Below are 24903 nucleotides of genomic sequence, written 5' to 3' on the forward strand. Positions count from 1 at the left end.
GTATCAAGAGTGTAGGGTAATGTGCATTACCGCTCAATCAAAAACAAACCGCCACTGGTCAAGCGGCCCAATGACTCAAATGCCTTGTTGTAAGTTGCTTGCCATGTAGGTTTACATGGCAAGGTATACATGTTCTAATATTTAAACTTTTTCTATGGCTTGCGACCTAAAGTGAGAATTTGTCTTGGTCAAATTCTAGTTAAGTCTTTAGTTTGTTAGTTTTTGTTTTTTTTTTCTTGAGAACAAGTAAAGAGTTAAGGGAAGGATGAGAATTCAAAACCATTACAGTAATTTATGGAAGGGAGAGTCTCGAAAGCGGGACGCATGAATGAAAACTAACGCCCTATCCACTAAGATATTGGACCACATGCATTTTGTAAAAATTTTGATTCTTTTAACTTCACTTTTATGTAGGACTTAGGAATCTATTTTGAGCAAAAAGTGATCAATATGACTAGAAGATTAGTAAACTAGCAGATTCTCCATATTAGAGTAGGAGATTGTTTCCTAGTTTATGTTAAGGGATTTATCTAGACCTTTTGTAAAAAGGATTTGTATTAGTATATTTAATAAGATAGCCGGGCCTAGGAATTCTCTACGCGACTTTCCTCCAAAGCTTTGGGATTTTCAGGCTTTGGGATTTCGAATATGGCAAAGCGCTTCGATGACCCCAGTTCTCACCGTTGTCGGACAAGAAGGTAACTCACTTTCTCTCTCTGGGTACGAATTAGGGTGTATTTTTTAATTCTTTTAATGAATTTAGGGTATTCAATCAGGATTTTAATTGATTCTCTGAAATTCAAGATGTATTCAATTAGAATTTTAAGATAATTTATTAAAATTTTTAGAAATTCGGGTATATTCAATTAGTATTTTAAAGAAATTTATAACATTTCAATTGTATTCAATTAGAAGTTGATTTTAAAAAATTTGATAAAGTTGAGGAAGTAAAGAGAATTAGAAATATTTCATAGTTTATTTTAAGCATCCACAAATCGAAGGAATTAAATCAAAATTTTATATGAAATATCTACAAATCAATTAAACTCTAAAAACTCATGGATTTATAAGTCTCTCAATTGAATACCCCCCTAAACTTGCTAAAATTTGTTAGCTGTTAGTAGTTACCCGGCCGAGAGGTGATTGGAAAACTTGAATAATTTTGTGTTGTTTGTTTCAGTTGGTTGGAGCCGGGAGGTGATTGGAAAACTTGAATGATTTTGTGTTGTTTGTTTCTGGTGGTGGTGCTATGGGCGGATTTCGTCGCTCGGAACGGTTAGCACAGCATTAAGGAGCTGATGCTGCTCGAGGCATCTCATATACGGCCGGCGACGTCAACGAGTACAGGAGGAAGCGGAGGAAAATAACTGCTAAAGGCCCGTCTGAAAAGCAGGACCTCCGGTCTGAAACGCAGGACCTCAAGAGGGAAATTACTACTGATGGCACCGCTGACGCCGTAGGCAAAGTCGAGGAGCATAATGCTCTCGGCAGCACGTCTGAAACGCAGGACCTCAATACTGATGTCACCTCTTATACGCCCCAAGGCAGCATGCCTGAAACGCAGCACTCAAATACTGACGATACCTCTTATACGGTCGAGGAGTATAGGCAACGGAGGGGAATCACTGTTGAAGGCTGTGGTGATATTCCGAACCCCATCAGGACTTTCGATGACACTCGGTTTCCAGGTACCTACTTTCTAGTTTCTTTCTTGTTTTAAACAAGTTAACTTGTTATGTAATAAAATATAACAAATATATATACATATATATATATATATGTATATATATTTCCACTTGAATGTATACCTATATCTATTGAATTGATAATTTCCCTTGACCATCACAGAAAATGTTATGCAACAATTTTCAAAAGCTGGATTTGCTAGGCCTACACCAATTCAAGCTCAAGTATGGCCAATGGCTTTGGAGGGCCGTGACCTCATTGGTATTGCTCAACCAGGATCCGGGAAGAAGCTGGCGTATGTAATGCCTGCAATTGTCCATATAAACTCCCAGCCAAAACTATGTGAGTTTATATATGTTAGTTATCCTTAAGATAATCAAATCCTAGCTCTTTTAATCATATATATTTGTGTTATATTGATCATAGGCAATAAGTTTTTTCCATTTTATAACTTTCCTTCAGCTTGTGATGGAGATGGCCTAAGAGTATTGATTTTAGCTCCAACGGAGCGACTCGGTGAAGAAATCCAACAAGAGTATGCTAAATTTTGTGCAGCTTCCAACATTAAAGTCTTATTAAGCTGGAAACTGTCTTCTCCTAAAAAAAGTAGTAAGTGGTGGTGGCAAACTACATTTTACTGTCTATTGTTATTATTGTGCTACTGCGATGGAATATCATGTATCAGATAGTATCTACTTGATATTCTGTTATAGGCCTTGTTTATGGTAACATGTAATTTTTTGTAGGTGGTGATTTTAAAGGAGACTTCTTGTTTGAGTATATGTATATTTATTCTTCTTTTTTATTTTAATTAATATTTTGGCTCAGGAGGTGGGATTCTAATCGCCACACCTAGGACCTTGCATTTTGCGTTAGAGGATGGTTATACTAACGTCAGAAGGGTCACATATCTTGTGTTGGATGGCGCTGATTGGATGCTAGAAAAACAAAACATGGGGTTTGGGTCTCAAATACAAGATATTGTTTCTAAGGTTCGAGATATTGCCCTTACTTTATTCTTCAAACCCGCGTTGCTATTCTCACACACACACATCAACCAAGCCTTATCCCAGTAAGTGGGGTCGGCTCACACACGTGCGTGTGTGTTTATATATCAAAGTTTATGTTCAGTTGAAAATTGTCATTGTCAATTATCTATGAGTTTGTTGAATTCAGATTCACCCAGACCGTCAAATATTATTGTTGGGAACTAGCTGGTCAAGGGAGGTTGATAAACAGGCAAACCGGTTCCTTTACAATGCATGCAATGTAATACATCTTACTATTTTTTGCATCGCTTAGCTGTTTTTAATTATTTTTTCTGGATGAAATTGGTAGTCACAAAATGTCCTTTTAGTTCTATCTTGTGATTGCAATAGCACTCTTGGCGTAATTTTTTAATGTGCAATACCCAATAATTGTTTGACATTAATCTTTGGATGTTGAACAGGTTGCAATTGTTTCTCCACCTCTGAAAGCTACATATCCGATCGACCAAACTGTTTACGTCGTTACTGAAGATCAGAAATATAACAAGTAGGGGACATTCTAATGGTTGATCTTGGGCTGTCTGTTTGCGGTTATATATGTTTTGTGATTTATTTCAAACGTTTCAGATTGGTAGAGCTGCTAGGTCTTAAAGTGGATGGCAGCAGAATACTGATATTCATGGATATAAAGGAAGGATGCGAAAAACGTGATCAGTTTGCCCTGCAGCTTTATAGGGACGGTCAGCATGCAGTCTCGCTTCATGAAAACAAAGGTCAAGCGGAAATGGCCCGGATTATCTCTGAGTTTCAAGCTGGCAGGATCCCCATAATGATTGCAACAGATGTTGCTGCTCGTGATCTAGGTATCTTTTTTTTTTTTTTTTTTTTTTTTTTTCAGTTTGTGAAAGACTTGAAAGGAACTCTTTATTGCTTGCGCTTCACAGTTGAAGGCTTTGTTTATTGTACTAGTCGACATCCCCTTTTTCAAAACCATGTCCTGTTAGTAACCTAGGGTTTTGTTGGGCTGGGTGCAGGTGTAGCAAGCTTTTGTTGAATGCATTTAGCCTGTGAATTGGTCGGAAGCCTTGTTTCTAATCATTTTGTTTCATGCTTAATTTGCAGATCTGAAGGATGTGAAAAATATTATCAATTACGACTTTCCAGGATCCCTTGATGATTATGTTTACCGCATTGACCGTGCTGGAAGTGCTGCAGCAAAAGGAACAGTATTCACGTTCTTTACAACTGCTAATGCTGTATTCGCAGAGGAACTTATTGTCTTACTCAAGGAAGCTGGACAGAAGGTTAGTTCTGAATTGGAACAACTGGGCCGTGATGTACTATATCCAGGTCAGTAACTACAAACGCTAGAGTAAATATTGTTGTACACACATTGTCATATGCACACGCAAAACATAGACAGTTCAGGTCGTTCGAAGGGAATGCTGGGTGTCTATTTTAATGAAAGAGCACCTTGTAGTGTCCTACCTTCTCCCTGTATACTAGATGCTTTCACGTGATTTTTGGGGGTATTATATAAATTTTTGAGATTTGATCTGATCATTTCTCTTGCCGCCATAAGCCTAAAACTTGTTTAGCTGACGTACTCCAAGTATTGACGATGGTTTTTTTGGTGGCTTATTATTTGGGTATGATGCATACATATGGTTAATCTTTGACTTCCGATTATTTATTTATTTGGGTATGATTGACGACGAAACAGATTATCAAGATAAACTACTATTGGAATTCATTCCTTTTTTGGAGTTATGATATGGATGTGAACTGATGTCTTCCAGGAACCTACATACCTGCACCGTGGCGCTGGGCGGTTAACCAGGAGGAGGTATATGTGAATATAAGACCATTACGTAACTTTGCATTTGCATATAAAACCATTAGATAATGGCATGCACCATCTGTTTATTACCCTTTTTTTGTCTGCAATTAGAACTCAAAATTCAACCTCAGCGCTTCAACTGTTGTTCTAATTAATACACATAGTTGACTACACATTTGCATTTGCATTTGCATATGGTACCATAAAATAACTGTTGGAAAATCAAATCAAAACAGGTTGTTAATGGTTAAAGCAAGCTGTTAGTTTCTTTCCAGGTTGTTTCCAGCAACTACAAAGATCATTGCTCCCTCCATCTGTTAGCCGAAAGCTGATTACAAGACAGCAGTGTGCTGCCATGTGATGTATTAGCCGAAAGAGTGTTGATTGCAAGCTGGAAAGATAGCTGCATATGAGTGCTAGACTGTCCAAAGTTCCTGCATGTGTTTTAAAGGGTGTAAAGATGTTAAACACCCCATTCATTGCATGTGTTGTTGCATTGTTTATTAATTTCTGTTTTGTATAAATAGGCCATCTTGCTAAGCTTTAGATCATCCCATCCGAATCCCATTTCCCATTCATTTAATTTCAGCTTGTAAGCTATTGAGTTTGTAAACTCTTTTTTCATATATCTAAGTGCAAGTGTTTTACCAAAACTTGTTGCTTCCCTCCTTTCTCTATTTCTCTATTTCTCTATTTCTTTCCTTGTCCAATCTTATTGAGAGTGAAAGTGAGAGGTGTGATAGAGTTTGTAAACTTATCACCCACATCTATTTTGGTATTGAGTTAGCAAACTCTTGTGAATACCAACAATTGGTATCAGAGCCAGAATACCATTCTGGCAGGTGCAACAGTTATGACATCCAACTTAGTGCAGCTCCAAGTTCCCACATTGAAGAAAGAAAATTATGAAAGATGGTGCATCCAATTCAAAGCATTGTTTGGATCACAAAAGCTATGGGAAGTTGTCAATAATGGGTATGTTGTACCTACTACCGAGCAAGAAGCCACATATACTGCAGATCAAAGGAACACTCTCAAGGATTTACGAAAAAAAAGACCAGAAGGCGTTGTATCTTCTTTATCAAGGATTAAAAGATTCAATGTTCGAGAAGGTTGCAGAAGCAACAACGAGCAAGCAAGTATGGGACACACTCAGTACAATCTACAAAGGAGTAGATCGGGTCAAGAAAGTGAGATTACAGTCACTTCGAGCAGATTTTGAAACTGCTCACATGAATGAAGGAGAAAGCATCTCCGACTATCACTAAGGCTCATTGTGATAGTAAATCAGATGAGGAGAAATGGCGAGAGACTCGATGAAGTACGAGTTGTGGAGAAGATACTCCGGTCACTTACATCTAAGTTTGAGCATGTGGTGACTGCCATTGAGGAATCCAAGGATTTGGAGGCGATGAGCGCAGAGGAGCTACTAGGATCCCTCATAGTTCACGAGCAACGCATTCAGAAGAATGCAAGCCCCACAACGCTAGAGCAAGCTTTGGAGTCAAAGTTGAATATTGACAAACCAAATAAAGGTCGTGGGCAGTGGAACTCACGTCGTGGGAGTTCATCCAACCGTAGCCGAGGACGAGCCCGAGGAAGAAGTCGAGGCTATGCACAAAATCTAGGTCAGTCTCAGGAGTGGAGATCTACTCGAGGAAAGGCGCATATCCAGTGTCATAGTTGCAAGCAATATGGACATTATGCAAATGAATGTTCATATAAAAATGGTGAGCATGTCAACATGGCAGAATCAAGTGGAAATGCTGGTGAAGAACTTACGGTCTTACTAGCATACCATGATATCAGTAGCCAACAAGATGTCTGGTATTTAGACTCTGGTGCAAGCAACCACATGTGTGGAAAGAAAGAGTTTTTTGCCGAACTCAAAGATGGGCCTTATGGATCTGTGAGTCTTGGTGACTCCTCAAAGTTGCCAGTTGAAGGCAAAGGAAAGATCAAAATCATCCAGAAGGATGGTAAAGAAGAATACATCTCCGATACCTACTACATACCAGGTATGAAGAGCAACATTTTGAGCATTGGTCAACTGCTCCAGAAAAGGTATGTTATACATATGGAGGATATGTTTCTCACTCTCAGGAATGCAAGAAGAAAGCTTATTGCACGTGTTCAAATGTCAAAAAATCGAATGTTCCCGTTGAAGTTGAACACAAAGATTGGGAGTTGCAACATCAGTGTAATGGAAGATGGGTCATGGAAATGGCATCTTCGGTATGGCCATCTTCATTTCAATGGCCTAAAGTTGCTGTCAAATGAAGGAATGGTTCGTGGTCTACCCCAGATTGAAGCCACACACCAAGTATGTGAAGGTTGTGTGCTTGGCAAGCAAGCACGACTATCATTCCCTGTTGGTGATACATGGAGAGCAAAGGCAACACTGCAGTTGGTGCACACAGATATATGTGGTCTATTGGATCCCATGTCTTATGGAGGTAATAGGTATTTTATTACTTTCATTGATGATTTTAGTAGGAAGACTTGGGTTTACTTTCTCAAGGAGAAGTCGGCTGCCCTAAGAATCTTCAAGGAGTTCAAGGCACTCACAGAGGCTGAAAGCAACCACAAGCTTATGGCTGTGAGATCAGATAGAGGTGGAGAGTACACCTCCAATGTTTTCCAAGCATACTGCAAGGAGCAAGGAATTAGGCATCAACTTACTGCTGCCTATACCCCACAGCAAAATGGGATAGCCGAAAGAAAGAATCGAACCATCCTTGACATGACAAGGTCCATGCTTAAGGAGAAGAATTTGCCAAAAGAGTTATGGGCAGAAGCTGTAGCTTGTTCGATTTATTTGTTGAATCGATGTCCAACAAAGAGTGTCAAGAGGATGACACCACAAGAGGCTTGGAGTGGATACAAGCCGAATGTTACACACCTAAGAATTTTTGGGTGTGTTGCATATGCTCAAGTTCCAGAAGCCAAGAGAAGGAAACTTGATGATAGAGGTGAGAAGTGTGTGTTTGTGGGCTATAGTGAAGAGTCCAAGGCGTACAAGCTCTACAACCCACTAACTGGCAAACTAGTGGTTAGTAGAGATGTCATCTTCAGTGAGGAAGAGGCATGGGTGTGGAACAACAAAGAAGTCAGTAAAGAGAAGATCGTCTCCACTGATTTTGAAGAACCAGAAGTTGTACCACCTGTTGAGCAACAACCTGCTCAAACAATCACAACAACTCCAGTGCACAGAATTGCAAGGAGTGGTCCTACATCTAGTGAGGAAAGTAGCTCCTCAACTCCAGTGAGGTTAAGGAGTCTCACAGAGATTTATGGACAAGAAGAAGAAGAAACCAATTTTTTCTGCTTCTATGCAGACCATGAGCCTCTCTCATTCAATGAAGCTGTGGAAGAAAATTGTTGGAAAAAAGCCATGGAAGAAGAGATCCATGCCATCGAGAAGAATGACACTTGGGAGTTGACAAAGCTCCCACCAAATCAGAAGGTTATTGGTGTCAAGTGGGTTTACAAGATCAAACGCACTGCAGATGGGAGTGTGGATTGATACAAATCAAGGCTTGTAGCAAAGGGCTACAAACAGAAGTATGGAGTGGACTATGATGAAGTCTATGCTCCAGTTGCAAGACTTGACACGATAAGATTACTAATCTCTCTTGCCGTTCAGCATAAATGGAAAATTTATCAATTAGATGTCAAGTCAGCCTTCCTTAATGGAGTTCTTGAGGAAGAAGTGTACGTGGAACAACCAGAAGGCTTCCAAGTACAGGGAAAAGAAGATAAGGTGTATCGTTTGAAAAAGGCTTTGTATGGCATCAAGCAAGCACCACGAGCTTGGAACTCAAGGATTGACAACTACCTTCACCAAAATGGATTTCAGAAATGTCCATACGAGCATTCAGTTTACATGAAGAATGGTGCAAAAAGGGGAGTTCTTAATTATTTGTCTCTATGTAGATGACTTGTTGTTTATAGGAAACAATGAAGCAATGTTCTGTGAGTTCAAGCAATCCATGTTCAGTGAATTCAAGATGACTGACAATGGATTAATGTCATACTTTCTTGGCATAGAAGTGAAGCAAGGAAGTGATGGTATCTACATTTCTCAACAAAAGTACATGAGAGATATATTGGAGAAATTCAATATGGACAAGTGCAATATTGTCAACACTCCAGTTGCAACTGGATTGAAGCTGTCTAAGGAAGGAGAAGGTGAGTTTGTAAACTCAACCGTATACAAAAGCTTGGTTGGAAGCCTAAGGTACCTTACAATCACAAGACCTGATATAGTTTATGGTGTTGGACTCGTAAGTCGATACATGGAAACACCAAAGGAGTCTCATTGGCTGGCCGCTAAGAGAATTTTGAGGTACATAAGAGGTACTCTAAACTATGGTCTGTTTTATAATTTTGGTGAAGATGCAAAATTATTTGGTTATTCAGATAGTGATTGGGGAGGTGACCAAGATGAAAGGAAAAACACAACTGGATATGTGTTTTTTCTAGGATCAACAGCTTTCTCATGGACTTCAAAGAAGCAATCAATTGTTGCTTTGTCATCATGTGAAGCCGAGTATGTTGTTGTAGCCTCAACCGTGTGTGAGGCAATTTGGTTAAGAAATCTGTTGAAGTCAGTGTGTCATCCACAAATGGAATCGACTGTGATTCATGTGGATAACATCTCAGCTATCAAGCTTGCTAGGAATCCAGTCCAACATGGAAGGAGCAAGCACATTGATACCAGGTTCCATTTTCTAAGGGACCATGTGAAGCAAAAGACAATTGAGCTTGTCTATTGTCACACGAAGGAACAAGTGGCAGACATCTTCACTAAGCCATTGCCAGTTGAGCCATTCAAGTTGCTACGTGAAATGCTAGGCATAAAGGCGTTTTAATTTGAGGAGGTGTGTTGGAAAATCAAATCAAAACAGGTTGTTAATGGTTAAAGCAAGTTGTTAGTTTCTTTCCAGGTTGTTTCCAGCAACTACAAAGATCATTGCTCCCTCAATCTGTTAGCCGAAAGCTAATTACAAGACAGCAGTGTGCTGCCATGTGATGTATTAGCCGAAAGAGTGTTGATTGCAAGCTGGAAAGATAGCTGCATATGAGTGCTAGACTGTCCAAAGTTCCTGCATGTGTTTTAAAGGGTGTAAAGATGTTAAACACCCCATTCATTGCATGTGTTGTTGCATTGTTTATTAATTTCTGTTTTGTATAAATAGGCCATCTTGCTAAGCTTTAGATCATCCCATCCGAATCCCATTTCCCATTCATTTAATTTCAGCTTGTAAGCTATTGAGTTTGTAAACTCTTTTTTCATATATCTAAGTGCAAGTGTTTTACCAAAGCTTGTTGCTTCCCTCCTTTCTCTATTTCTCTATTTCTCTATTTCTCTATTTCTTTCCTTGTCCAATCTTATTGAGAGTGAAAGTGAGAGGTGTGATAGAGTTTGTAAACTTATCACCCACATCTATTTTGGTATTGAGTTAGCAAACTCTTGTGAATACCAACAATAACGTCTGTATGTTGCTAACTTTGTTGCGCTTGCATTTCTTTAAACAGATTGGAGCTGGTCATTTCTTTCGGTTGTATCTGCATTGTTCTATGACTAAGGATATTGCCTGTAACGTCGTGCAAGAAATCAGCCGAAAAAGGTTAAAACCGATGTGAATTTGTAAAAGCTGCTGCTCTACTTCTTACATTAGCATGTTCTGTTTTACGAGTAATCTTTAATAGTGCACTTGTTTAAATATAATGATCTGCATGGCTTCTTTTTTGGGGCCTCCAACTGCATTTTTTGAGCGTGGTGGAGGCATACCAACACTTGTCCTGCCTTCCTGTTAGTTACTTTTATCTAACTTTGGAGGCTGCTTGTGCCACGACTTATGAAAAGAAGCTTTACCGAGCAATATTTGTTAGGATGATTGGTGACAGAAAGGAAACCATATTCTTTGGTGATGTCAACTCCGATGGCTTGTTGGAAAGAATACATGACACCAGAAAGCGAATCAAATATAGAGGTAAGTATCTGTCTGAAGCCCTTAAAAACGCACATGGCCGACCGTCTCTCACTAGACAATTTTTAAAAATTGATTAGGGACATGAGTTTTTATGTGTAGGAGTTGGGAGTTAGGTAATATATTGTCACTGAAGTTTAAAATACAGTGATAGTTGATGTTGTTAATTATCTTGCATTTCATTTGTCAGTCTATAAAATCTGGCAACAAGCCGATGGAGACTATGAAGAGAATGGAGGCGATGGAGACAATGAAGAGGATGAAGACTATGAAGGCGATGAATGATGGGGCACTAGTCTCACTGACAATTAATTACCACTCGATCGGGCTAGGAAAATTTCCAAAAGAATAGTATGATCAATGAACAAATATTTGTACACATGCTTTTAGCTATCAGATTACAAAAACAAACTGCCGCTGGTCAAGCCGCCCAATGACTCAAATGCCATGTTGTAAGTTGCTTGCCATGTAGGTTTACACTGTAACATAACGGACACGATATCGACAGTTATTCAACTGTCGTATTAATAATATCAATGATTCCCGAGTTGTACGAAGAAATTCACCAAGTCGGAATATCCTGTACCGGAATGTCTGGTATCTGATCTATATATCATGTATTTCTTTCATCTCCTTCTCCTTCTTTTTCCCCAAAGGTTTTGCTGAGTACACACGGACATCCACACATACACACGGACATCCACACATACTTGGTCTATCACATTCACATGGGAAGCTGGAGGCTCGCGTGCTCGAGGAAAAACACCAAAAGGGGCTCTGACTCGACCAAACGACCATTTCAACGATGATCAGGTTCATTTGGATAAGTAGAGACTTGAATCTTTCTCTCCAACAACTGTAAGATAAATAATCATTTAATCGCTTTTCAATTGGAACCAAAAATTAATATTAATTAACCATAAATCTCACAACCATATAAACACAGGAGCTAATATACGAGTACATAACCAATTTCTTGTTCGAGGGACTAGACTCCGGAGCTCAGATCTCATCAGGAGGTAGTATTGTGGGATAATAGACCCGCCGGATTAACCTTTTCTCCGAGAGGCCAAACCCTCCCTGACCCCATTTATCCCCCAGTTAGTGTTTGACTTTCCTGTCTTCATTTGACTCCTCACCCTCCCCAATGTCTTCCTCAGTGGCTTCATCGAGGTCTCCACTGCTTTCACTTTATTTGCCTCCAATGCTTTCTCCGGCTTCTCACCATCACTATATCCCCATCCTACTAATACAATTGCATGCTATTCCAAGTTCCCACATTGGCGGCGATTCATTTCATAGGTATAAATTCCCTATAAAAAAGATACTAGTCCATATTTACTCAACAAAAATCAACAATTTACCACTTACATCTTTGTAATCATACACAGCGTCACTCAAGAAGCATTGCAAATATGGGGAAACTGTCTAAGGATAAATTCATTGGTGGTCGTATGGTTGCCAATACTTTTGTAATCGGCAATCCTATACTTGTAAGGCTTTTCCTACATAATAATACTAACCTCTCCGCACGCGCTCACGCACATGCAGGAGGCCTTTTTTTAAAGGAGTAGGATTCTCTTCCCCTCTTATTCTCATCCCCTTCACTCCCCTCCTCTCACATATTGCTTTTTGTCTCTATAAAAAAAAAAATATATATATATATAAAATGTTGACGTGGCTAAACTGTAACTGTTTAAATAGGAGGGGAGAGAAGCTCCTCCTTTTAATCATAGAAGCTATGCACCCTTAAAGATGGTTGTTTATTATTCTTATCCATTTGGTTTAGACATTAATAGTGTTGCTATTGTTTTAAGCTATCAACTTGGTTTAGACATTAATAGTGTTGCTATTGTTTTAAGCTATCAACAAACAAACTAAACATGGGTTGTTAATTAGTAGTTCTTCAAGTTGAATGAAATGTGCATTCTATTGAGAAAAAACCACCTCCCAAATTACTAGGTTTGGAAAAATAAATACCAAAACAAAGTTACTCAAAAGAGAGTATAATAACATGGTAATTGCAAAATACATTTCCAACAATGTATATGAAAATTTGAATACATTAAAAAAATATAAAAATCAGATAAAATACCAGGCTTCTACAAAAATGGAGGAGTTACTTCACAGCATCACAGATTAACCTTTGCTCCATAAGGCCAAATCCTCCCCTACCCCATTTATCCCCCCAGCTGCACATCACTATGTAGTAGTGTTTGACTTTCCTGTCTTCATTTGACTCCTCACCCTTTCCACTGCATTCCTCAGCGCTTTCATCGGCGTCTTCGTAGCTTTCCTCGAGGCCTCCGCTGCTTTCACTAAATTTGTCTCCAATGCTTTCTCCGACTTCTCCACCTTCACTATATCCCCATCCTACTAATACCATTGCATGCAATTCCAAGTTCCCACCTTGGCGATTCATTTCATAGGTATAAATTCCCTATAAAAAATACACTAGTCAATATTTACTCAACAAACACAACTTACACAACAATTTACTACTTACATCTTTGTAATCATACACAGCATCACTCAAGGAAGCATCGCAAATAAGGGGAAACTACCTGAGCATAAATTCAATGGTGGCTGTATGATTGCCAATACTTAGAGGCTAGTATTATTATATAGAACAAGCTTTACATGTATAGAATTGCCGATTACAAAAGTATTGGCAACAATACGGCCACCATTGAATTTATGCCCAAACAATTTCCCCTTATTTGCGATGCTTCCTTGAATGACGCTGTGTATGATTACGAAGATGTAAGTAGTAAATTGTTGTGTAAGTTGTGTTTGTTGAGTAAATATTGACTAGTGTCTCTTTTACAAGGAATTTATACCTATGAAATGAATCGTCAATGTGGGAACTTAGAATTGCATGCAATGGTATTAGTAGGATGGGAATATAGTGATGGTGGAGAAGCCAGAGAAAGCATTGGAGGCAAATCTAGTGAAACTCGAGGAAAGCTATGAAGACGAAGAAGAACGCGCTGAGGAAGGCAGTAGAAAGGGTGAGGAGTCAAATGAAGACTGAAAAGTCAAACACTACTACATAGTGATGTGCAACTGGGGGGATAAATGGGGTCGAGGAGGATTTGGCCTTATGGAGGAGTTACTGAACATCTTCCGCCACAGGTTTCTCTTTCTCCTAAAATGAAGGAGTCACTTCAGCACATCTCTTTTCTATCTGTTTTTCTATTTCTCTTTTTTCCAGGGTATGGGAGGTTGAGTTGGTTTCCCCAAAACAGTACGGTTTCGATCGTGCAACTTTGCAACCGCTATAACTGCTTGTGGAAAGTTCACTCTGTATAGAGATGAGTAATCAACGGGTTAGAATCAATCTAAAAGTCTAGGCGCCTTTCATGTTTTTGTATTACAATTTTAACCCTATTTTATTTGTGTATTACAATTATAGTCCTATATAGCAATGGTTTTGCGTTGGTTTTTTTTTTGTTTTTTTTGAAATGAGGACATAATTGAAATATTGAAAGCTTCACCTATTTGGGTTTCTCCCTTTATATATAGAGATATATATTAACATATTTTGATCCATAATAATGTATGTATTAACATATATACATATATATATATATATATATATATATAATAAGACTAACCTGTGGGATTTTTGGTGCCTTTTGTCCGGTTTTCCAATACTTCTTTCAAGGAATTCCAAATCTCGACACATACTTTAGCACGTCCAGTACAAAAATATCACAGTCCGGAGCCATTAGGTCCATTAATGCAAGAACTGAAATTTTGTCTTCTTCATTGACTAGTATCCGAGCTTTTAAAGCTCTTTCATTGTGTAATGCGCCAAAACACAATTACAAAGGGAGGCCGACACACAAACCGCTGATGAAATAAACAAAAACGATTAAAATCATTTGCAAACAAATGAAATTTAAGTGACATCACAACATACTGCATATCTACTAACAAAGCCAAACAAAATAACAAAATGTTATTTTCCATTTATTTAATTTCCATGTCATAATTTAAATGCATGTATAAGAGGCGTAAGGTAGCTTAGGATGCTCAATAAGAAAAAAAAATTATGATGGATGTTCATGATGGGCAAGTTATGTAAAATCTAAAATTCGTAAAAAAATTTATGCCAGGCAAGTGATGTAAATAGTAAAAATTGTATGCAATGGTATCAACTTTATGTTCATGCTAGGCAAGTTATGTAAAATCTAAAATCTAAAAATTGTGATGTGAACAGTAAAAATTGTTATGCAAGTTATAATTGTTTGTTGAGTATTAAAAATATTAACTAACGTCTACCAAAAAATGAATTGTGAAGATGAGAACTTTGAATTCCATGCAATGGTAATGGTGGGGATGGGGTATACTGATGATGAAGAATCCGGGAAAAAGCCTTGAAGACCCTGGGGCATCCGGGAAAGCATTGGAAACCTAAAGCAAGTCGCTGTGGAAGGCAGTGTAGAGCGTGAGGAGTCAGATGAAAACAACAAAGGCTACACAGTGTTGTTCAATTGGGGAGATAAATGGGGTCGGGGAGGATTTGGCCTTTTGGAGAAAAAATTAATTCGTCTGTGTATTGATTTGCTACTCAACGAGCTCAGAGGAGTCAGTTGAAAACAACAAATGTTACTACATAGTGATGTCCAATTGGGGAGATAAATGGGGTTTGGCCTTATGAAAAAATTAATTCGTCAGGTGTATTATACCATAATACTACCTCCGAATGATTTGCCGCCTAACGAGCTCAGAGCGCTGGAGTCTTGTCTCCCGAACAAGAAAGTGTTTATGTACCATATAATACCTCTTGTGTTTATTTGGTTCTCAGACTTCTCGTTAATTAATGTTAATTTTGGATTCAATTGAAAAGCGATTAAATGATTATTTAACCTATAGTTTTTTTTTTTTAATACAGCGATATTTTTACACTAAAAGGATGGGAAATTCGGCTAAACTCCATAATGGACATCCTAATTTGGTATCAATTTATCCAAATGAACTTCCACGGCCTTTGAAGATCCTACAAGATATCTTAATGGTCGTTTGGTAGAGTCAGTCAGTGCCCTTTTGGTGTTTTAGCTTGAGCACAGTTACAAAGATAGGCAGACACAAACGGCTGACGAAATAGAAGTGAGCATATACTTTATTGATATCGCAATCTGGAGCCATTCGTCTCATTGATGATTGCACATAACAAAGGAACTGATGCCAATGAGACAAAACTAAAACATGTATACTAAAAAGTAAATAAAGAAATATTAAATCGGTTCATTTACTTATCACTGAATCAATCCTTTCCTACCCCTTCCATTCCAAAAATCCTTTCAGTAGAAAACTTGTGCCTGTTGTGTTAAAACAACATAAATAAAAAGTCATACAAAACACAAAAGGCAGGAGAAAAGTAACAAAATAAAAATAGATCTACATGTCTAGATCAAATCAAGGGAGAGACAACCGAGAAGGATTACCGGAAGTGGAGAAAGAGAGATGTCATTTTGCTGAAGGAGAAGAAGGAGGTGGTCGGGAAAGACTTTGTTGACGAATGTTTTCAGTATGGTGAACGAAAGATTTTGTGCGGGTTAAAGTCAGAGAGACTAGGGGTTGCTAAAATTGCATTCCTAAACAATACTGGAGAAAAGCTCCGGTCCAAGGGCCCTTTGCTGCCTTGGCAGCACCCTTTCTTTATAGACTACCAACCTTCCGAAGGAAGGTTTAAGGTGTGGTTGTGGACAACCCCAGTAAAGAAAGACGTGGCATAATCTGATCCATGCAAAGAAGATAATCGTGCTTACAATGTCACTGTGTGCCTTGCCGTACTCACCTTACCACAAGTACATGTACTTGTGTAGGTTTGGCATAAATGTGAGGAGTAAATATGTATAGGTTTGGTATATCAATGCTCAATCAATATTACTCAAGTCCAACCAAATAAAGTGACATGCCTCAATCTCGATGTACTCGGGACATTAGGATGATTACGTGTTAGCTGACATCCAAGGATGACCTAAGGTCACATGTTAACCGACACCCAAGGATAACCCAAGCCATTTAGAAATGCATGAAAACAAAGAATAAATAAGACTTATGAATTTAATGGTAATTAATATGCATTTAAGAAACGTGTTCAAAGCATACAACTAACTAGAACACTAAACAAAAAAAAAAAAGAATATAAAATTGAATGAACAAAGGGATGGATCCTACACCGAAAGAACTTGAAGATGTTGATGCAGAAGTGTCTTGACGCCAGAATTGTACGCCTTGATTTTAAGTCTTGAAGGGGGTGCAAAACAAATATGAGTAGACCAAGTTGATATACATAGATATATAATAAAACAGTTATCGACATACTAACCCCCAAAGTTTTATGAAATCTCAATAGCATAATATATAATAGGTTTTTCCGAAAACCCTAGCATACCATAAAACATTACAACACGTATCTCGTATATATTGTGCTAACTACTAGTATTAGTATCAGTATCTATTATGCACAAAACAGTAGCCTACACACACCCGCCCAAAGGCAATATAAGTATCATCTTCCACATGCATAGAATAGTGCCCTACACATGCCCCCTCCGAAGGTAATATATATAGTGACCACTATATACCCACAAAACCATTGAACATAGTATTTCCAAAACATAGGTACATATATCTCAAATGCATCTTCATAGCATAAAGTCATCCATCATCTATACTATAAAGAAGTGTTATAAAAACATGTTCTAAATAGTGTATCGTCATCCATCAGATACCCTACAAGAACATGATTTTGATAGAAAATATGGTATTTTAAAGTAAGCTCAGTATAGCATGATAATCACTTTCTCATAAAACATAATCATTAAATCATGTTTTTCATGTATGTATTTCTATTATAAAACATGCATTTTAGAACAGGTCCACTCAGTGTACACTGTTGCTGCAAAACCTTACTAAATAAGAAATAACAGAATCGTCGTCATTAATTGCACCTAAGCACATAAAGAATACAATTAACAAAACTATACTCAAACGAATGAATTTAAGGAATCGGACGTCATAAACGGGGTTAGGATGTCGAAATTAGCCTAGAAGGGATCCCGAACGAAACCCTAAAAAAAAGGTCAACAAAAGTCAACGTTGACCAATGATCGGTCAAACTGGGTCAAAGGATTTGGGTTGGACCAGATTAGGCCTATAGGGTTTTAGGGTTTCTAAATGGGCTGGGCATTGAAGCCTGGCCCAAATGTTTTGGGTTTCAAAACAATAAAATAAAAACAAAATTTAAATAAATAAAAAGGGTTTTGGGCTTTGGGTTTTAAGGATTTGGGCTTGAAAGCCCGGTTTGAAAACTGGGTTGGGTCTTAAAGTTTGAGCTTGGGTTAATGGGTCGAGTTGATTCATTTTCAGACCAAGGTTTTGTCCAGTTTTTAGGCAAAGTTCAAACGTTCATAACTTATTTGTTACTCAACCAAATCGAGTAATTCAAAAATTAAAGTTCTAATAGTCGACGAGAGAGGAAGATAATGGTACCTTGCATCACGGCTAACTCGTCGTGGTTGGCCGGAAAATGCCTCGAAAAGGGCGGTGCTCGCGAGGAAATTTTGGAAAAGCTACTCCAAGCTATTTTTTGCGATTCAAGCGTATACACAACTTAAAACAAGCTTCGATCTAACCCTAAAACACATCCCAAGGATTTTAGAAGCTTACCAACGTTGGAAAATCACGAAACTCGTTGGGGAAGACGATGAACAGTACCGGCCGAAATAGAGAGAAGGGTTTAGGGTGTTCTTCCTATGTTTTTTAGAACACAAGGGTGATGGTGATGGTGTCTTCTTGTTGTTTTGTGGTTTGATGGTGAGGGAGATGAGGGTTTGTAGAGAGGAAGGACACGGATGTGAGGGGAAGAGAGAGTGAGAGAGAAAAGAATGATCTGAGAAGGTCTCGGGGAAAGAGAGAGAGAGATAGGGGAAAGTTGGGGGGTGCTGCCACGTGGCAGCGTGTGAGTGAAGAGGGAATCTCCCATTGAGATCCGGATTGGGTGAGGTTTAGTCGTTAGAGGACCAAAGTGCACATTTTTATAAAAACTTTAGGAGAACAATTAAAATTACCAGGACATTTGGGGGTGGGGTTTCACACAAAGGCTGCTACAATCTTCTTCGCCGGATGACATGTTTCACTTTCTTTACTTAGTTAAACCGCGTTCCACGTGGGAAAGTTACATGTAGCGGTAGGTACCCTAATTGATTCTTAGCAAAATTTGCTATGAAGTTCTTGGAATTTTTTATTTTTCTGTTTGTACCTTCTACATATGATGCAAATGACTTGGTTAAGAGGTTGAATTTTTCTAACTACGCCAATATTCGAGCATTGTATTGTGCGTTTTAACTCACGACTGTTAATAGATGTGAATATCCTAAGTTTATGATTGATGTAATTCTTAGTTGCTCACGTGTGTGCATATAAAAATTCTTCAATATGACTACACAAACATATGAGTGTTTCAAATGAATTTGAATTTACCATGACATTATACAATGTGCTTAAACTTTTACAATCATGGGTCAATATGAATATTATTAAAATAACTAATGAAGCTCATAGCTATCAAATAAAGTATTTGACGTATGTACTCAATTGGAATATTTAATTAAGGTATTTTCAATTGATCCTCAATTAACGAATATAGTATACATGGCAAAACAGTTTGTTCTACAATTGTTTTTCAATGATAGATATATTTTTTTTTCACTATTCGTTTTCCCATTCTTGATGTGGGTTTTTTAAAGTTCTTTTAGATTATGTTTGAGTGAGGGGGATTTTCAAACTTCAAGGGATAGATGAAATGTTAGTGAGAAATAGAGTTGTTTATGTTACGAAGGCATGTATGAAATGAGAAATTTGCAAATGACTGCTTATGGAGTGCATATCTAATTGTTTTTGATATTTTTGTTCTATTCCTTATATTAACTACGATGAAAAACATTTGATACATAAAAGTTTGAAAATTACGATATTTCTAGATTGTAAAGTGAAATTACCTTAAATTTATTTGGTTCTATTTGACCCCTTTTTTTTCACTGCAATACTCAAATTTTATGTTGCTGAAAGTTTTATGTTGAAAGTTTTATGTTGCTGTCTTATATATAAAAACAGGCATCAACTCAGATACCCTACAAGAACATGATTTTGATAGAAAATATGGTATTTTAAAGTAAGCTCAGTATAGCATGATAATCACTTTCTCATAAAACATAATCATTAAATCATGTTTTTCATGTATGTATTTCTATTATAAAACATGCATTTTAGAACGGGTCCACTCAGTGTACACCGTTGCTGCAAAACCTTAATAAATAAGAAATAACAGAATCGTCGTCATTAATTGCACCTAAGCACATAAAGAATACAATTAACAAAACTATACTCAAACGAATGAATTTAAGGAATCGGACGTCATAAACGGGTTTAGGATGTCGAAATTAGCCTAAAAGGGATCCCAGACGAAACCCTAAAAAAAAGGTCAACAAAAGTCAACGTTGACCAATGATCAGTCAAATTGGGTCAAAGGATTTGGGTTGGACCGGATTGGGCCTTTAGGGTTTTAGGGTTTCTAAATGGGATGGGCATTGAAGCCTAGCCCAAATGTTTTGGGTTTCAAAACAATAAAATAAAAACAAAATTTAAATAAATAAAAAAGGTTTTGGGCTTTGGGTTTTAAGGATTTGGGCTTGAAAGCCCGGTTTGAAAACTGGGTTGGGTCTTAAAGTTTGAGCTTGGGTTAATGGGTCGAGTTGATTCATTTTCAGACCAAGGTTTTGTCCAGTTTCTAGGCAAACTTCAAACGCCCATAACTTATTTGTTACTCAACCAAATCAAGTAATTCAAAAATTAAAGTTCTAGTAGTCGACGAGAGAGGAAGATAATGGTACCTTGCACACGACGGCTAACTCGTCGTGGTTGGCCGGAAAATGCCTCGAAAAGGGCGGTGCTCGCGAGGAAAATTTGGAAAAGCTACTCCGAGCTATTTTTTGCGATTCAAACGTATACACAATTTAAAACAAGCTTCGATCTAACCCTAAAACACATCCCAAGGATTTTAGAAGCTTACCAACGTTGGAAAATCACGAAACTCGTTGGGGAAGACGATGAACAGTACCGGCCGAAATAGAGAGAAGGGTTTAGGGTGTTCTTCCTATGTTTTTTAGAACACAAGGGTGATGGTGATGGTGTCTTCTTGTTGTTTTGTGGTTTGATGGTGAGGGAGATGAGGGTTTGTAGAGAGGAAGGACACAGATGTGAGGGGAAGAGAGAGTGAGAGAGAAAAGAATGATCTGAGAAGGTCTCGGGGAAAGAGAGAAAGTGAGATAGGGGAGAGTTGGGGGGTGCTGCCATGTGGCAGCGTGTGAGTGGAGAAGGAATCTCCAATTGAGATCCGGATTGGGTGAGGTTTAGACCTGGTTTGGTACTGAGGTGATTCTGAAAAAAGCTGCTATCAAAAAAAGCTGGGAGCTGTTTTTGTGTTTGATAAACATTTAGCTTCAGCTTTTTTTCACAGTTTTGGGTGAAAAAAAACCAAAAACAAGAAGCTGCAAAACCCAGCTTTGAAAAACCGGCTTTTTTTCACATCTGTTTTACATAAAAGTTTACCAAACACTATAATACTGCTTTGTTTTTTTCAAAAACACTTTTACAAAAGAGTTTACCAAACATTCTGCTGCTTTATTTCACAGCTACTTATTCTCACAGCACAGTAAAAGCAGCTTTTTTTCAAAGCACAACAATACCAAACCAGCCCTTAGTCGTTAGAGGACCAAAGTGCACATTTTTATAAAAACTTTAGGAGAACAATTAAAATTACCAGGACATTTGGGGGTGGGGTTTCACACAAAGGCTGCTACAATCTTCTTCGCCGGATGACATGTTTCACTTTCTTTACTTAGTTAAACCGCGTTCCACGTGGGAAAGTTACATGTAGCGGTAGGTACCCTAATTGATTCTTAGCAAAATTTGCTATGAAGTTCTTGGAATTTTTTATTTTTCTGTTTGTACCTTCTACATATGATGCAAATGACTTGGTTAAGAGGTTGAATTTTTCTAACTACGCCAATATTCGAGCATTGTATTGTGCGTTTTAACTCACAACTGTTAATAGATGTGAATATCCTAAGTTTATGATTGATGTAATTCTTAGTTGCTCACGTGTGTGCATATAAAAATTCTTCAATATGACTACACAAACATATGAGTGTTTCAAATGAATTTGAATTTACCATGACATTATACAATGTGCTTAAAATTTTACAATCATTGATCAATATGAATATTATTAAAATAACTAATGAAGCTCATAGCTATCCATGCGTGTATGAGAAACAATAATTAAAATAAAGTATTTGACGTATGTACTCAATTGGAATATTTAATTAAGGTATTTTCAATTGATCCTCAATTAACGAATATAGTATACATGGCAAAACAGTTTGTTCTACAATTGTTTTTCAATGATAGATATTTTTTTTTCACTATTCGTTTTCCCTTTCTTGATGTGGGTTTTTTAAAGTTCTTTTAGATTATGTTTGAGTGAGGGGGATTTTCAAACTTCAAGGGATAGATGAAATGTTAGTGAGAAATAGAGCTGTTTATGTTACGAAGGCATGTATGAAATGAGAAATTTGCAAATGACTGCTTATGGAGTGCATATCTAATTGTTTTTGATATTTTTGTTCTATTCCTTATATTAACTACGATGAAAAACATTTGATACATAAAAGTTTGAAAATTACGATATTTCTAGATTGTAAAGTGAAATTACCTTAAATTTATTGTTTGGTTCTATTTGACCCCTTTTTTTTCACTGCAATACTCAAATTTTATGTTGCTGAAAGTTTTATGTTGAAAGTTTTATGTTGCTGTCTTATATATAAAAACAGGCATCAACTCATGTAGATCCTCTTTGCAGTGCAGCTCACTGCGAACGAACCTTACTTGGGTTTACAAACACGCATGGAATCTTTTTGTAACAGTATACTATGTGCTTTACACACGTGTTTCTACTGAACGGACAAACTTTACTAAGATAACAATCACAAGAGAATACTATACATCAAAATTCAAAACATATAAGAATTAAGAGGTGAAAATTTTATATGCAACTCTATTTCTACATGTTTTGGCTACATTTCGAAAGAGAGTCATCACCTGCTCAACTTTGTGCAAGGAATAGAGTTAAAAAATCTGCCACATTTTCTGCTCGTCATAGTTGTAACCTGACTTGAGGAGTAAATTGGGGAAGGTGAAGTTATAATTCGATTGTCATTCACTCACATGCAGGTGAGGTATAGCCATTAAATTTTGAAAAGTATCACGTTCAAGACTGGATCATTACACACCTTAATCACGACGTTAATAGTTTACTCTTAAACTTATGTTATTACATAACTCTCCATGGATAGAAGCAAAAACTAGAAACAAGCTTTGAAGACAAATGATGTTAATTGCATGCACCTTAATTAATCGAAGATGAATTTTCAATTGCTTCCCTTTACTTGTCGTGCACTATTTTTTTCAAACCTCTTTTATTTTTATATACAAGGCTACAAGCAACAAATAAATATCGAATTCGTCAATCCTAAAGTCGAACTTAATACCTTATACTCATTTTTTATCGAGCGGTGGAGTTGTTAATTTGCTATAGTGATAATGTTGTTTGAGAACTTTTTACCATATATTTACAGCGATTGACCAATAGAGCACAACCGCACAACGAACTATTTAATTATAATTGTCTAGAAATTAAGGTAACTTGGGGTGAATCACATGATGATGGTTTGAAGGATGTTGAAATGTCTATTTAGCAATTATGTCAGATTTGTGTGCCTATATATATGTAGTATTTATGTAGAGTCAAAGAAGAACTTGAATATAATATGTGATATTCTTGCTTACTCTTACGGGTAACCCTATCCTTGTGGATGATAGCCTGGTCCTTTGAAGAAATTAGCCAAAAGGGATTCCAGTAGGAATATCCTGTATAGGAATATCTGGTATTTGATCTAATCCACGTATGTGCTTGATCTCTTTCTTCTATTTTTCCCTTCTTCTCCTTGTTTTTACGATGGGTTCAATCAAATTTGTAAACTAAATGATAGGTCACCAATAAGGAAATAAACACGTTAATAGACAATTAGTTAATGATCCTATCATCTACAACTATATCATTTAGTTTGCAAAATTTGATTTAAAATGTTTGGTCTCTCTAGCATTACCCTTTTACGATTGTTTAAGCGAGGTTTGTGAATGCGTTGCCTGGATCTCCAAGCATTAGCACCAGCTATGCTCCCAAAACTTCTACTTTGATTATCCCAGCTTTCCAAGCATTAGTAACATATCGTTCCCCAGCTTTCCAAGTATACAACAAACATTTGAAACAGCCCATAACATTGCCATGTCTTCTAGTTAAAAAAATCAAAAAGAGTTTTGAACCCAAAAATTAACAAAAGTCTCAAGGGCGGGGCATGTGGCTCAATCGATTTAAAACATCCTCCCCTTTTGTGCCTAAAGTCCCAAAGTTCGAAACCCCCTCGCTAATATCGCTTATGTAAAAGATAAAGTGAAAAACAAAAAAAAAAACTATCCATATGCAAACAACAAAAGGATGAATTTGACAAAAGGAAAAATCTGACTACAATCATATGAGAATTACAAATCGCTTCTTCATGGTAATTGGAACCCTAAATCAATCACAAGCAAACCGAACAAATCATGTAACGTGGGAGAGACACATAGCCGTGCGTATCAGATCTTGTAATTGTATGAAGGAAAATTTCGTGGACAAAGATGTTTACCTGATTATAGTGTGGGAGTTCTGTTGAGGTATGTGTAGGGAAGAAACATACATTAAGCGGGCCAAACGTTTGTTGTTTCTTTGCAAAAGTAGTTGGATCTTGAGTCTCTACATTTAGAAGTTGTGCATTTATTCGTATTTTGTTACATCTAGACTGTTAGAATAATCTAATGAGTTGAGACATGACACATTATTTTATTTTTAATTTTCTAAACCAACGTGAGCTTTCTGCTGTTAGCGTACTAGGTCATGGCTGTCTTCTTGCAGCTAATGGAAGAAAAAAAAAATGTCAGCCTCTGTCAAAGAGAGAAAAAAATAACCATGGCTGCCAAATATCATAAGGAAGATTTTAGATGCGGTCCCTAGCTATGAAAATTCTTTGACTAAAACCTTGTTGGCTTTCAATTTTTTATCCAAGTCCCTGAAATTAATGTGATAATTTATTTCTATGTACGTTACTATATTTTTTTTAAATTAAAAATTGAAATTTATAGTTGTTTATATTAATGAGATTTTAAATAAAAAACCATAATTTGTGGGATTAAAAATATTAAAATATAAATATATTATTGT

The 24903-nt window shown here is 37.2% G+C and overlaps 1 protein-coding gene and 1 long non-coding RNA gene across 3 annotated transcripts; one reads left to right on the forward strand and one right to left on the reverse strand.

The window, feature by feature from the left end:
- Nucleotides 1–469: 469 nt before the first annotated feature.
- On the forward strand, nucleotides 470–4847 carry LOC103939195 (DEAD-box ATP-dependent RNA helicase 20-like). Its single transcript, XM_048569366.1, has 5 exons — nucleotides 470–698; nucleotides 3303–3538; nucleotides 3798–4025; nucleotides 4475–4521; nucleotides 4791–4847. Exons 1-5 carry the CDS (start codon nucleotides 649–651, stop codon nucleotides 4845–4847), a joined length of 618 nt encoding a protein of 205 aa, XP_048425323.1. The 5' UTR covers nucleotides 470–648.
- A 5937-nt stretch (nucleotides 4848–10784) lies between these two features.
- LOC103939185 lies at nucleotides 10785–14365 on the reverse strand. 2 transcript variants are annotated; one of them, XR_007252688.1, is made up of 3 exons: nucleotides 14129–14365; nucleotides 12607–13815; nucleotides 10785–11824 (listed from the first exon to the last, which is right to left on the reverse strand). It is a non-coding gene; the product is annotated as an uncharacterized LOC103939185 (long non-coding RNA). The 2 variants fall into 2 exon arrangements; XR_007252689.1 differs by having other exon boundaries at nucleotides 10841–11824; nucleotides 12607–12951.
- Between the last annotated feature and the right edge of the window lie 10538 nt (nucleotides 14366–24903).

This window comes from the organism of the source record quoted next, unplaced genomic scaffold (genome assembly GCF_019419815.1).
Source record: "Pyrus x bretschneideri cultivar Hongxiangsu unplaced genomic scaffold, Pyrus_bretschneideri_v1 Contig5, whole genome shotgun sequence".
NCBI classification, from domain to species: Eukaryota; Viridiplantae; Streptophyta; class Magnoliopsida; order Rosales; family Rosaceae; genus Pyrus; species Pyrus x bretschneideri.